This window comes from Lethenteron reissneri, chromosome 3 (genome assembly GCF_015708825.2).
Source record: "Lethenteron reissneri isolate LAM-NWPU_2019-01 chromosome 3, ASM1570882v1, whole genome shotgun sequence".
Classification (NCBI taxonomy): Eukaryota; Metazoa; Chordata; class Hyperoartia; order Petromyzontiformes; family Petromyzontidae; genus Lethenteron; species Lethenteron reissneri.
This window is the reverse complement of record NC_083781.1, coordinates 5,482,074-5,495,865: the sequence shown is the minus strand read 5'-3', so window position 1 is coordinate 5,495,865 and position 13,792 is coordinate 5,482,074. Positions and strand designations below refer to the sequence as shown.

Here is a 13,792-nt window from a genome sequence, read left to right as displayed (position 1 = left end):
CAGTTGGCGGTCGACGTTCCAAGTGGCCTGTGAACCTCGAAGAAATGGCGCCATCCCCTGTGGTCGGCCCCCGGTGTGATCTGTGGATCAAACAGGGCACTCGAGACGCCGGTATGACCCCTTGCGAACACAAGGGGTCACTCTACACTACATTACTATACACTACACGATACACTACACATTGGGCTCTATGGAGGCCCGTCGTTAAGTGATTAGTCGTTCACAGGGGTGATCGTTGAGAGGGGTTCAACTGAATGTTGACACGTACCGGCAAGCCGACAGCGAGGCCTGGTCCAATAGACCCGTGGGCCGGCAACAAATATTGATTTATTTATCCAATTGGCATGTTTTGTTTACGTGGCAAACCTTACTAATTGGCTGTCGGGTGGTGGCGATTTTAACGCACATTTATATTCATGCTATCTCACCCCCCCCCCAAAAAACCCTCTATTATGGATTATATTGGTCGTGAAAACGGGTGAATTTGTGAACTGGGAGCGAACAGCAGGTGCATAAAGATCTGACACACGAGCGCCTTCTGCAGCTTACCTGTGGTTTGCTACTCCGAAAAAAAGATGCATCAACTCAAATTTAGGCTCAAAGACCTCGGTGTTTTTTTACACGCTTTTATTTAACTCACTCTGTTGTTGTTGTCGTTGTTGTCGTATTCTCAAATCTTGTAACGCAATTTTAACCCACTTCCCAATGTGGTATCGACTGCAAACTTGGTATACTTATGTCATACTGATGACAATACTATATTCTATCATAACAAATATATTTTTAAACAATATTTTTACACGCTTTCTATTAACTCACTCTGTCTGTTGTTGTCGTATCCTCAAATCGTGTAACTCCATTTTAACCCACTTCCCAATATGGTATCGACTGCAAACAGGGTATACTTATGTCATACTGATGACAATACTATATTCTATCATTCAAAATAAAAATGTACATTTTAAACAATTTTTTATGTTATGTTTCGGCTTGGGTCTAATTGTCCACGCTCAACTCACGTTGGCTGTAAATCACCACGGCCCCTTACGTTATGGCAAGCCTCGGGGCCACTTCCTGGAGTCGTGGAGTTCTGCCATTACTCGTAATCTACATTTCATTAAAGCGTGTTTAAAAAAAAAGTATTTTAAAATATTACTTATTTCTGTCCCTGCATACGACCTCCTCTCTTTGAACTGGATAACTCCCCACTGGTCCCGGGCAGCGTCTTGTCGTGCAGTCACATTTAGAATGCATATATTTAGTGTCGAACCGCGTTGATGGTCATTTTGCCACGTGAGAGCGCGAAGACATGCGCTTGGTAACATTTGGTTGTTCCATTTCATTACTTAAAAGTTTATTTTCAACCACGGTCATTTGAAGGTTTTCTCATATCATATTTTTTTTTACGTGTTTGTTTTCTTTGCTGATACATGCTTGGTCAACTAGATAACCATGGCCATTGCCAACCTTCAGGTATTTAAGATAACTCAGAGCCACGCATGCTGTTAACTAATTCGTTCTCCTAAACATTTCAAGAATGTTTTTTAGGTGACCGTTTTGGCAATAAAAAATACAGTCAAATGATAACATATGTATTACCCACAATGCTCTACTGCAGCACTGGGTGACATGTTATACAATGTTGTCTTCGCAACTGGTACACGGTGGAGCGAGACGTCTCTCGACCATTTCCAATGTGGTCAACCTACGGGCTATCTGCCCATGGATCGTGACGATGATGATACCATCAGTACGGTATTTATCATGCAAGACTCTACAACTGCGTCTCAGTCTTGTGAAACCGGTCCAGTTCCGTCGGTTAAGATCAGCCTGGGAGGCCAATAAGCTGGCACATATACTCTTTGGTTCTTTCGGTAAAGTCACGTAGAGAGAAAATAGAAGGAATAAATCACGACGTTTCGATAGCAACACAAGCCATCGTTTTCAGGTGAAGCAATACAGCAGACGGACTGCCGAGGAGGAAATGTAGCGAGAGAGCTACTGCAACCAAAGGTTATATAGACGTTTGTGGTGGGTACAACCCAAGGGTAAGTGGGCGGGACTAGGGATGGAATTTGCAAGTGAATTTAATCGCAGATAGGGTAGAGGTGGGTGACCTCGGCGAATCCGAGGAGGGGGGGCTGCCGTAACGGGCGAGAGGATGGGGGTGAAATTTCCTCGTCAGCAGTCCGCCTGCTGCATTGTTTCACCTGAAGACGATGGCTTGTGTTGCTATCGAAACGTTGTGATTTATTAGTTATTTTTACTATCTACGTGACTTTACCGACAGAACCAAAGAGTATGAATTCCTGCAGTCACGAAAGCTTCAAATCAAGCTAGCATATGTTGAGGTTGCTTATTTCGTTTGGATTGCGTGAATAAATGCAGCCAGAGATTTTCACGCATGAAAGTATAATTTATTACATTACAATGAGATTCCAAAAGCATCACATGGCTTTAAACAAAAAAAATCATGAAGTGCTTGGTTTTTCTAAGCACTGATAATACAATGCCACACATAGCGGAGATTGTTTTACATCAGCTGACAAGTGACATGAACACCTTATTGTAGACCAGTGTTTTTACTTTTTGGTTCTTTCGGCAAAGTCACGTAGGTATCAAATCAAATAAATCACGACGTTTCGGACGCAACACAAGCGTCCATCATAAGGTTGGAAAGCATGGTCTGCTGCTGAGGCAGGAAAGCATGGTCTGTTGCCAGAAACGTCGTGATTTATTTTATTTTATTTTCTACCTCCATGACTTTACCGAAAGAACCAAAGAGTATGGATTCCTACAGTCATGAACGCTTCAAATCACCAGCGTCTTTGTTTTTATGTCAATGCAATTTCGTCTTATAATTACTGGGACTGAGAAAGATGGTATTATATCCGAATATTACACTTATCAGGATTGTTGCTACAATGCACGAAACTCTTTTTTCGAAAAGTGCCATTAAACTAACGTTGTAAACTGCACGCTAACAAAGAGACTGTATATCAATCCAGAGATGGGAATGAGCTGACAAAACAGCAACGAGTGTAAAACAGAACCATCACGAGCACTAAACTATAAATGCAAAAAAAGTTGTTTTCCAACCGAAAACACAACACGAATCCCAGCATCCTTTGCGTGTGCAGATGACATTTTCTGCTGCAAACCTGTTTGTGTTCGAGAACAGCCCACGGAAGGGGACGTCACAACAGAACTACTTCTTGAAATCCCTTCGAGTGACCTCTGATCCACAAAGTCGAGGGCAACACCTTAGCACCCACTTTGTTGTGTGACAAACAAACTATTATGTTTAATTATCAGAGCTAGAATGTCGTCAAATTAAATGTAAAACCAAATATGTCGTTTGGATTTGAACCCAGGACCTCGGTAGTGCCAGCTCAGTGTCCTGACCTCTGAGCCCACTAGGCCATTAGTATTGTGGCATTTGACAAGAGCCAAAGCGGATAAAATGAGAGCGAGAAAGTCAATTTAAGCACAAGGGAGGGAGAGCATGAGAGAGTTGAGTGACTGTGATACAACTGTTCAGTCACAACCATACCAGGGTTATTGCCACTGCCTCTTGATACAGTGCCAGCCAATACTACACCTAAAGGTGCACATTCATAGCTTGACGTACTTATGACTGGGGCTCGTTGCGATGCAGTCCCGTCACAGTAGAGTGTGCATGCATCCATCGCTTATTTCTCCACAACTTCCTAAATCACAAAGGCGCGTTATGACCCGTCACTTGCTAGAGCGGCACCTGCTCAAATCCTGCCTGTCCACCACGCGTTGCCTGGACGGAGGAGCTACGCCTGCTGCAGCCTGGCTCTGAGCCTCCCTGTTAAGCTGCTGCCCCTGGGACCGCCCGGTGCAAGACCTCAATTCGACTAAGCGACTCGACGAGGCCTGGGGGCGGTGGGTTCCTTTGTCGGCAGACCCCAGCCGGCTCAGGGCCGCGCTAGCGCCCGGGTGCCCGGGATGGAAGAGCATCCTCGTGTCGCCAATAGGCCGCTCGGCCGACGTGGTGAACCTGCCGACTCGGTACAGCTTCGGGGAGGCCGAGGTTACCGAGCGAGGCCGGGCCCGTGCCGCGCACCGCGCGCTGCCCGGTGTCTCGCAAAAGCCGAGGCTGGTGAGGGCCCGTGCGAGCTGGGGCCGGGGGATGGAGGAGCTCGCCACTCTGCCGCTCGGCTCTCGCTTCGGCTTCGAGTCGAGCACCTCCAAAGGGGTCGCCACGGTTTTCAAGAACGTCAGCTTCCCCAGCGCGACGTTCAGAACCGACGGCTCGGGCGAGCCGACGCTGCTTCGTGCCGCCTTGCCGCGTTCGTGCGCTGTGGAATCCTGGCTCTGCCTGACGCCGTTTGGACACGGTGACTTAGGGCGTTCTGCTTTCGGCAGAACAATCGCTTCCGAACTCGTGGAATGTGAAAGCTCTACTTGGGGAGATTTCAAAGGCGATGGTTGGACCGCCGTCGATTTGATTGGATCCAGTTTAAGCCCTTTTGTGTTCAGCATCCCTGGCTGGTGATTTTTTTCGGTGTTGATGCCAAGCTGCTCTGAGCTCTGCTTCTGCCGCATTGCAGAGATCTTGAGATATATTTGATCTGCAGTCATTGGCCTCTTTTGCCAGTGGAGATCAAAGCTGCGCAGGACATCTTGTGACAGAGGTAGTGATGCTGTGTGTCCTCTCTCTAGAATAACAAAATAAATAAACAGTGCATCAATAAGAAAGTCACATGCTTCTCTTGAGTTAAACAGTGTTCCATTATCTTAATATCTTTGAAATGAAAACATGTTATATTTTAATCTGACATGAATATTTTTTTAGTATTTAATATAATTATTTTCAAACGTATATGATTATTAATATATGTACAAATACAAATTATTCATATAAATGTCACAATTAAAACGCTACACACTCTAGTTTAACAATAATCATAACATCTGACAGAGATTCATACAGTGATTCATACAAATAAGGCCACAAAATAAGCATTTAGCTGTTGCAACATATTGCATGACTAATTCTACAAACTTTTATCAACCAATTTATAATGTTGTTACTAATAATGTCTACACTGTTTATGTACACACACCTCGACCTTTGATGTCAAAAGATTCACTTCCAATGCGCTATGGGGAGGGATTCTCAACATGGGTGGCCCTGACTCACTGGCCAACACTCCTTGTTGCATACTTGAAGGCTCAGCCATGGACGAGAACTTTTTCTGCATTAATGGTAGCTTTGCATATTGCTGTTATTCTTTAACACGTAGGCTGGCGCGACCAATATCATCCATAATACAGGTTTTTTAGGGTTTGATTGCGTAAATATGAATGTATAATAATGAATAAGCCAACCGGTAGTGGATACCCATTGTAATTTATACGCATTCCTTAATCCTCCCCCCCACTTCGTACAAGAATGGCTCACAAGTGACGTCATCACATCTACCCCTCTATTTAAGGAACCAAACGGGAGGAGGATTTCACCACGAATCTGGCTGCCGCCTTATAGCGCCGGTTGTAATTACTGGCGAAACGTCATACTCAGATTGTAAATGTTGTGGATTTGCTCTCCAACTGTACTAGCAACGAATTGGCATGTTCTGTTTACGTGAAAAAAAACTTACCAATTGGCGGGTTTAACGACACATTTATATTTACGCGATCTAACCCAGAAAAACCTATATTATGAATGATATTGGTCGTGAAAGCATTCATGCTAAACTAAACCCACAACATTTATAATTCAAGTATGACGTTTCGCCAGCATTTACCACCAGCCTCATCAGGCGACAGCTAGAGTTGTGAATACATCCTCCTGTTTCGGTCTTAAACAGAGGGATGCATGTGATGTCGTCACTGTGTTAATTGGCTGTGTCGGGTGGTGTCGGGTTTAGCGAAAAATTCACAGTTACGCGATCTAACCCAAAAACCTCTATTATGGCTGTTATCTGTGATATACTGGAACGTTCCTGCGTTCAAGTCCCAGCTAGGGGGGTTAAGCAAAACCTTCACTCTACAGACGATATAACGAGTACTGCTTAGTACACGTGTACATGTACACAGACCCGCTTTGTCAGTCTACTCCTGGATGGGGACATCCCCAAGCCGTGCGGGTCATGGAGGGGTTATTTCAATATGCTTCACCACACGGGCCAGTGCCGGTTGGTGGAAGTATATATGTACATATGTTGAACTTCTTTCGCACTGTACGTTGCCAACCAATGCTAATCGGAGGTGCGGGGGTGGCGGTGACGACGAGGGGGGGGGGACAACAAATTAAACACAAACAGCAGAGGTGTGGAGCACAGACGTGGACGTGACACAAAGTACAAGTGCATTTTCCTGCACTGCCCATTGCTGACCACCACACAGCCCCGAAAGCCCTATAACAACCTGTTGTGCATGGTGGCAACCCATACAAGCACTATTCGGGCTCAACCCTGCTCACCATCCGAGATCTGACGAGATCTGGTGCACCCTGGGTAAAAAAAATTGTCGTTATCATAGGCACTTGGTGCATAATACGTACGTTTTACTTTGCGCGAAGTTGGAATTTTAACAGTGAGTTAACCTTTAGACATACTGGTCCCTACCATAGGAATGCGGAATTCACATCACTGGCTCAGGGCTACGAGCAGCCATCTGTCTAATCATCGAGACAATGTGGATGTTTTTGTTATTTGTAATACAGTGGCTGGTCCACCATTACGGCTGAACTCAACAGGTGGCAGTGGCTGCACGACACATGACTCACAAGGAGAACTTCAAATCCAAGTGAGAGCTTGACTCATTCCATTATCCTTCCAGGACACGATAAAATAAGTACCACTATGTAATGCATCAACAGTGGTTGCCCTGTGGTTAGTCAGGTTCCGTGCTATAAACATGTATGATTTCCACCACAGCACAAGTTTAGGGCCACCGACAAAGACGAGTGCCCTCCAGTGCTCGACCGAACATGGCAGACACTTTGACAGTGGCTCCGTCGTGACTCCGGTTTCACGTAACGAACAGAAGCGACGCTTCAGCAATGTGTCAAATCGTGAAGACTCCCCGCGGTATCTCGTGGTGGCGAAAGCTCAGTAGGGCAAATACAACGCTCAACGTGCGGCCTAACACTCAAGAGATTATGAGTGGCTCGGATGAGGAAAGCCTACGGGCTTTAAACTGACGCTGAGGTAACTTCATCCATTTACACTGCGATCGGTGGCGCACCTGTCAGTAGAAGCAGATGTGTCCCGGCTGCCCCGGTCTTGCCCAGTAACGCCGAGCGAGGTTTCCGGACGCGCCGGGCTCGTGTGGGCAATCGCCGTGGCGCTGGCGCTGCCGGCTCATTGCCGGGCTTCTCCTCCTCTCCCTCTTCCTCCTCTTCGACCGTCGTCTTATCCACGCACTCGCTCGCCGCATCGTAATCCCACCGCACGTCTTCAAACTGAAACACCAGCACGCTCGTCGGCGTGTTGATCAGCAGCCTGACAGACGCGCCGGGCAACGGGAGGGCCACTTCCCAGTCAGGGCACGCCGCTGTTTGGTATATTCACTGCGGTATTTGTATATCTGTGATGTGTTTATGTAGTAGAGGTGTATCGTATGGACAGTGAAAAATAATTCTAGATTTGAAGCTTTCGTGACTGCAAGGATTCATACTCTTAGGTTTTTTTGGTAAAGTCACGTAGGTAAAAAATAAAATTAAAATTAATAAAAGTAAAATAAAAATAAAAAATCTGTTATTTTTTATTTACTTTTATTAATTTTAATTAAATTTTTACCTACGTGACTTTACCGAAAAACCCTAAGAGTATAGTGCGAAATAAGTTTAACATAAAATAATAAAAATAAAACATAATAAAATAATTCTCACGACGTTTCGGCCACAACGCAAGCAGCCGTCCTCAGGTGAAGAATGAAACACCACCAAGCTTGGAGCGTATATTTAAGCTGGGTTGGAGGGGGGGAGGTTGGGAAGAAGAGCGCCTTGACAAAATAATTTGCATATCAAGAGGAATTTAGCATATGGAAAATGCGTAGGAGGTGGGCGGGGGGGTTTCAAATTAATATTATGCCCGTGCACTATGCAGCTTAAATATACGCTCCAAGCTTGGTGGTGTTTCATTCTTCACCTGAGGACGGCTGCTTGCGTTGTGGCCGAAACGTCGTGAGAATTATTTTATTATGTTTTATTTTTATTATTTTATTACTTCCCTTCTATGTGACTTTACCAAAAGAACCAAGAAGATGAATCCCTGCAGTCACGAAAGCTTTAAATCGAAGTTTAACATACATACAAACATATCCGTATCTCCACTTCACAAACAAGTCTACAGAATCAGGCCCGATCACATCATATTTTGGAAACTAAGAGGGGCTGAGACTGGACAGTGCTCAGGTGAGGGACCAACATACACAACAGGTTGGTATATGCTGCTACGGGGTTATGCTGTGCGCAGCAGAAGGCAGTGCAGCACAATCCATAGTTGTCCTGTACTTTCTATGCTCCCATGCCTTTACCACTTCGCACTCACCGGCGTGGTGAAGAATGGTGAGATAATGCCCACGACCCACATGGCGTGGTGCGGTCCTAGGGCTGTACACATGATCATATCTGCATATAACTAGGTAACTGTTATTATTGCATATAAATTAAATGTAGCTCATAATTTAGTGTCACACAAATGTGTTTTTTTCTGAGAGCATACGTGATTCAGAATCATTTATACTGTTTAAAATACTTCCAAAGTATTGACGTTTTATCGATATATGCATTCAATATATAAATGAGTGCTGAGTAATGTGCATTCATTACTTTGCAGTGATATTCACGGTCTGCCTCGCATGTAAGAGGTGCCAGGTGAATGTTGTGTTCGCATAGAGCATCGATGTCATTATTATCATCATCACGCTTGTTTACCCAGGAAAGCCTTGCTGAGTCTCAATACTTCTTTTCAGGAGTGTGCTACTAAGTTTTCGTAGTAAGGGGGGCCATGCTAATGTGTGCAATCCCAATTGAAACATCTGCAGGTGTGTGTGTTTTTTGTTGCCAGAATTGGGCCAATACTAGTTACCTTGAATGTTTTTTTTATGGCTATGGGAGAAATCTGAAGAACCCGGAGGGTACCCAGGCAGAACAAGCGGGATAACGTAGATAATCCACACAGAAAGGTGACCGAGGCGGGGAATCCAACCCGGCAACTTCTTGCTGTGCTCCCCCTTGCGCCACCACCCTGCCACCTTGGAGTGTGATGTCACGGGACAGGGGCGCCACGGTGGCGAAATGTTAACTGCCTCGCCTGGTATGCAGGAGGTCGATGGGTTCGATCCCAACCCTGACGCCTGCTGTATATTTGGAGTTTGCGGTGTCTCTTTCCCCGTGGTTGTGTGGATTTTTCTCCGGACCCTCTGGTTTTGTGCTCCACGTTTAGAAACGTGCGTTTAGGCTATTTGGCTGCTTTAAATGTCCACATGATCAGCCACGTCGTTGGGCTATCATTTGTGGCCAGGTCGCTTTTGAAAAAGAGCTATATAGCGAAGTGGGGCCTTACCTGGTAAAATAAAAAATATTTTTTCTTAAGTTCAGTTTAGACACCTGCTGTCGCTTGTGGCCAGGTAAGTGATCGGCTCGGAGTGGCTGTTTCCCCGCATGACACGGAGGCAGTCGCCAGACAGCAGGTTGAACACGCGGATCTTTCCGTCGGCACAGCCGGTCACGACTCGCAGGTACAGCAGGGCCACGCACAGCACCTCCCTGCACTCGCACGCAGACCCACGCTCGCTTAGGTTAATGCTTGCGGTCACGCTACATTTCAGTGTGTGTGTATGTTGACCTTCTTTCACACCGTACATAGCCAACCGTGCTAATCGGAGGTGCTGGTGAAGTACAACAAACTAAACACAAAAAACTGTTCGAAAGAAGTTAGCTTTAAATCAGTTCATAGCTCCAGTGGCTACTTAATATCAGAAGGGAGAGCGTTCAAGATGCCCACAGAACTGACCCTGGAAGCGTGCGATGCGGTGATCGTCTTTGTTCGATGGCCAGCCAAAAGCCGCTGCGAGGATGACCGTAGTTTGCTTGATTGCTTATGTTCTTTGACGAGATCAGCAAGTAATTGGTTTTTTACCCTTCCATCTGGCAACAAAACTGACACCTTTTTTACAAGGAGTCATGTTTGCATAGACCACAATACCTACAGTCATAATGCAAACAAAAAACATAACTCTGATAATGTGCACTGTCCTTAAAGTTGATTGGTCCACACCCGAGACAGCTTTCCTTAGAGCCTAGTCTCACATGGGTTGGACCAGATGACGCCATGTTGTGCGCCTTTTGGCGTCATCTGGTCCAACCCATGTGAGACTAGGCTCTAAGGAAAGCTGTCTCGGGTGTGGACCAATCAACTTCAAGGACAGTGCACATTATCAGAGTTATGTTTTTTGTTTGCATTATGACTGTAGGTATTGTGGTCTATGCAAACATGACTCCTTGTAAAAAAGGTGTCAGTTTTGTTGCCAGATGGATGGGTAAAAAAACCAATTATCATATTTTTTACTGGCAAATGAGGTTCCAATGGTGAGATCAGCAAGGTATTGTGGTTTATTTGTGGCAAGCACTTGGTGTGTAATGAGTGCGACCTTATAATGTATTCATTCGGAAAGCAGAAGCCAATGCAGCTCGGCGAACACTGGACGGACACGGTCGGATCTTGCAGTACCCGTCACGACACCGTGCCAGAGAATTTTGTACACACGTCCACACAGTCCCTCCGATGCGGTTGTTAATCCTTATCAATGGGTACTCGAAAACAATGACGTGAAATGTTTCTCCATCTCTCTCTAACACCCTTTCTCATTCTCGGCAGAATCATGTGAACTCGTGTCCTCGTATCTAATTGGATCTCCACCTTTTAAAGAGACTTGCCGGCTCAATGGGCTTTGGAATTTTTGTGAATTGTGCTATTACTGCTGCTGTAGTTGTTGTTGATGGTGATGCTGATGATGAAATCGGTGTTTATGCTGCAAAGACTGATGATGATTATTCGTATGACACTTGCTGCTGCTGATGATCGTAATGATGATGATATTGATGGTTACTGCTGCTGCTTTTGCTGTTGCTGATGAATAATACATGAAACAATGTGCCCTGAACTATACCTGTTCATTTTAGGACAGGTTTTCCACACATGTGGAAGGTGCAATGTGCTCATTTAAAAATGAAAATATTCAAATTTAACCTTTGATGAATGTGGTATATAAAGAAGCATATATTTCAAAGATGACAACTGTGTGGTTATAAAAAGACACATTCATGCAAATGCATTACGGTAAAGGTCATGATTGACTTCACAGTTAACCATCGAATGCACCATTCCAAGTCTACAATGCATCATGTTTTATGAGTGTCTATTTCACGCATATATACCCAACCTTACTGCGATTGTTCCAAATAGTTGTCATTCAGCATCATCAGGATTCTGAATACCTTTCCCATCATGAGCCATTTGTGCTGCACCTAGACTGTAATGACCATTGTCTTTGCATGTCAAGAGGTTGACGAGCATTGCTATTTTTAAGACAAATCACAAGGCTCATTTTTACAAATTGCCTTTTGAGAATGTATGTTCATCTTACTGTTATATTCGTATCGCTGTCCCTGCTGGTTTGAATGTACAGATGAATGTATTGGTTGATAAACTATGAACTAAACTATTTTTATTTCACCAGGTAAGGCCCACTGAGCTATATAGTTATTTTTCAGTAGCGACCTGGCTATCACAAACGATAGCTCAACAAAGTGGCTCATCACGTGGAAACTTATAGCAGCCGAATACTCTAACGGATGCTTCTAAATGTGGAGGGAAAAACCGGTGTCAGGGTCGGGATCAAACCCGCACCCTCCTGTATACCAGGCTAGGTAGTTAACATCTTGCCACCGTGGCACCATCGTGGTGATTCTCAGGACATGCTGGCTAAAGACGAGCCTCACCGGGGATGCCTGAAAGCTGCCATGGAGAGACTGTGCCTTCCCAGCATGCTCCAGGTCATGGCGAATCCATCCACGCCTCCTGTCACGAGGTGCCATGCGTCCAGCGCAAGGCTTGTGATGGCTCCACGATGACCCTCCAGAACCTTGATGAGAGGTCAGCACCACCACCATGATCAACATTACCACTACGGCCATCACTACCACCATCACTTCCACTATTACCAACACTATCACCATATCCCCATCCACCAGCACCACCACCATGACCAACATAACCATTACGAACACAACTACCACCATTACCCCCACTATTACCAACATTACCACCATATTCCACTCCACCAGCACCACCACGATCAACATAACCACTATGACCACCACTACCATGACCAGTACTACTATCGTTATTACAAAGACAAAGACCCCCCATATAGCCTTCACAGACTTTTGGGGCAAGTGTTGTTAGCGAGCAGCTATGAAGGTCGGCACGGCACACGAGGGGGTGTATAGCCAGCAAAATGCCCGGCCGCGTTTTTCTAGTGATAATGTTTATACACCGCACCAGGTACTCATTTGAGGCTGAGTTGATCTAGAAAAGGCCCAGGACCAGTTTAGAAAATCGTCATGTGTTGGCCGTGAGTGGGAATCGAACTCGGGTCACCAGGTTCTTAGCGTAGCACGATAACTGCTACTCTGGCTACCACCATTACTACCACCATTGCCATTACTGTTATCACCACCATCACCACCATCTACATGTCTAAATCCGCTCAAGCCTCCTGTGAATCACGTGACTTTTATGTGGACACCTCCACTCTGAATTCCTCACACTCTCCCCGCCTCCTGTGAAAACAGACGATGCTTCGTGCATTAGTCGAGGCCCTTATTTAGCCTCTTCCTCCCTATCTCATCTCTACCTTTGTTTTCACTTCTTTATTTTTCCATCCCTTTCCTCCCATCTCCTATTCTTTCTCTCATCTCTTCCCTCTCTCTCCCATTCCTTTTCTCTTTCTATAGATTATATCGGTGACTCTACTCCCATTAACGTGGTGTGCCACGCGTACAGAGCCGCTAGTCATATTGATTCTTGAATTAAATTGCGAATCTCAATCAGAAACACTTCACCGTCACATGCTGACTTTGTTGGCATACAAACTGTCGAGAGTCCAGAGCACAGAATGAGAAGAGTACTTACTACAGTGCCGCGAGATAAGCATGACAAATGAACGATTTGAGAGCGAGTGGGGATCACCTTGATGAGGCTGCCGGATTCCAGGTGCCACACCTTGACTAGGCCTCCCTCGCAGCCGCTGGCCACGTGCCCGGTGTTCGCCCCGACCGCACGGATGCACCGCCGGTGCTTGAGCGTGTGCAAGCAGCGCCCCGTGTGAACGTCCCAAACTGCCAGAACATGGAAACAAACACCACAGGCCTACCATCACTTTACGCGGTCGATGCAGCGTTCCCAAAAAAAAGCGCACAAAGCGAAATCGCGTAGCATCAGAATCGGAATCTTTTTTTTATCCTGGAGAAATCCGATGAGCTATGGAGCTCTTTTTCACAGATGTCCAGTAGGTGCCGGTGAATTCGTTGATAGTTCAGCACATCGGTGTGTTGCAGAGTAAACCCACAACATTTATTCCACTGGTAAATGTTGTGGGTTTACTCTCCAACACAACGGTATGATGAACTATTAACGAATTGGCACGTTCTGTTTACGTGACAAACCTTACTAATTGGCTGTGTCGGGAGGTGGCGGGTTTAACGACGCATTTATATTTACGCGATCTAACCCAAAAACCTCTA

General features: G+C 45.5%; 1 protein-coding gene across 5 annotated transcripts in view; it reads right to left on the bottom strand.

The window, feature by feature from the left end:
- Positions 1–2,302: 2,302 nt before the first annotated feature.
- LOC133345394 (F-box and WD repeat domain containing protein 10B-like) overlaps positions 2,303–13,792 on the bottom strand; it is a 30,105-nt gene continuing 18,615 nt past the window's right edge. For 4 of the 5 annotated variants that reach the window (XM_061556119.1, XM_061556124.1, XM_061556107.1 and 1 more), the window contains exons 11-15: positions 13,239–13,387; positions 11,987–12,129; positions 9,593–9,751; positions 7,225–7,481; positions 2,304–4,688 (exon numbers count right to left, since the gene is read on the bottom strand). In XM_061556119.1, the coding sequence (XP_061412103.1) occupies positions 3,739–4,688; positions 7,225–7,481; positions 9,593–9,751; positions 11,987–12,129; positions 13,239–13,387 (1,658 nt within the window). In that variant the 3' untranslated portion in view covers positions 2,304–3,738. Of the gene's footprint in view, positions 4,689–7,224; positions 7,482–9,592; positions 9,752–11,986; positions 12,130–13,238; positions 13,388–13,792 lie in introns of all 5 variants that reach the window. The other variant, XM_061556140.1, reaches the window with a different exon arrangement.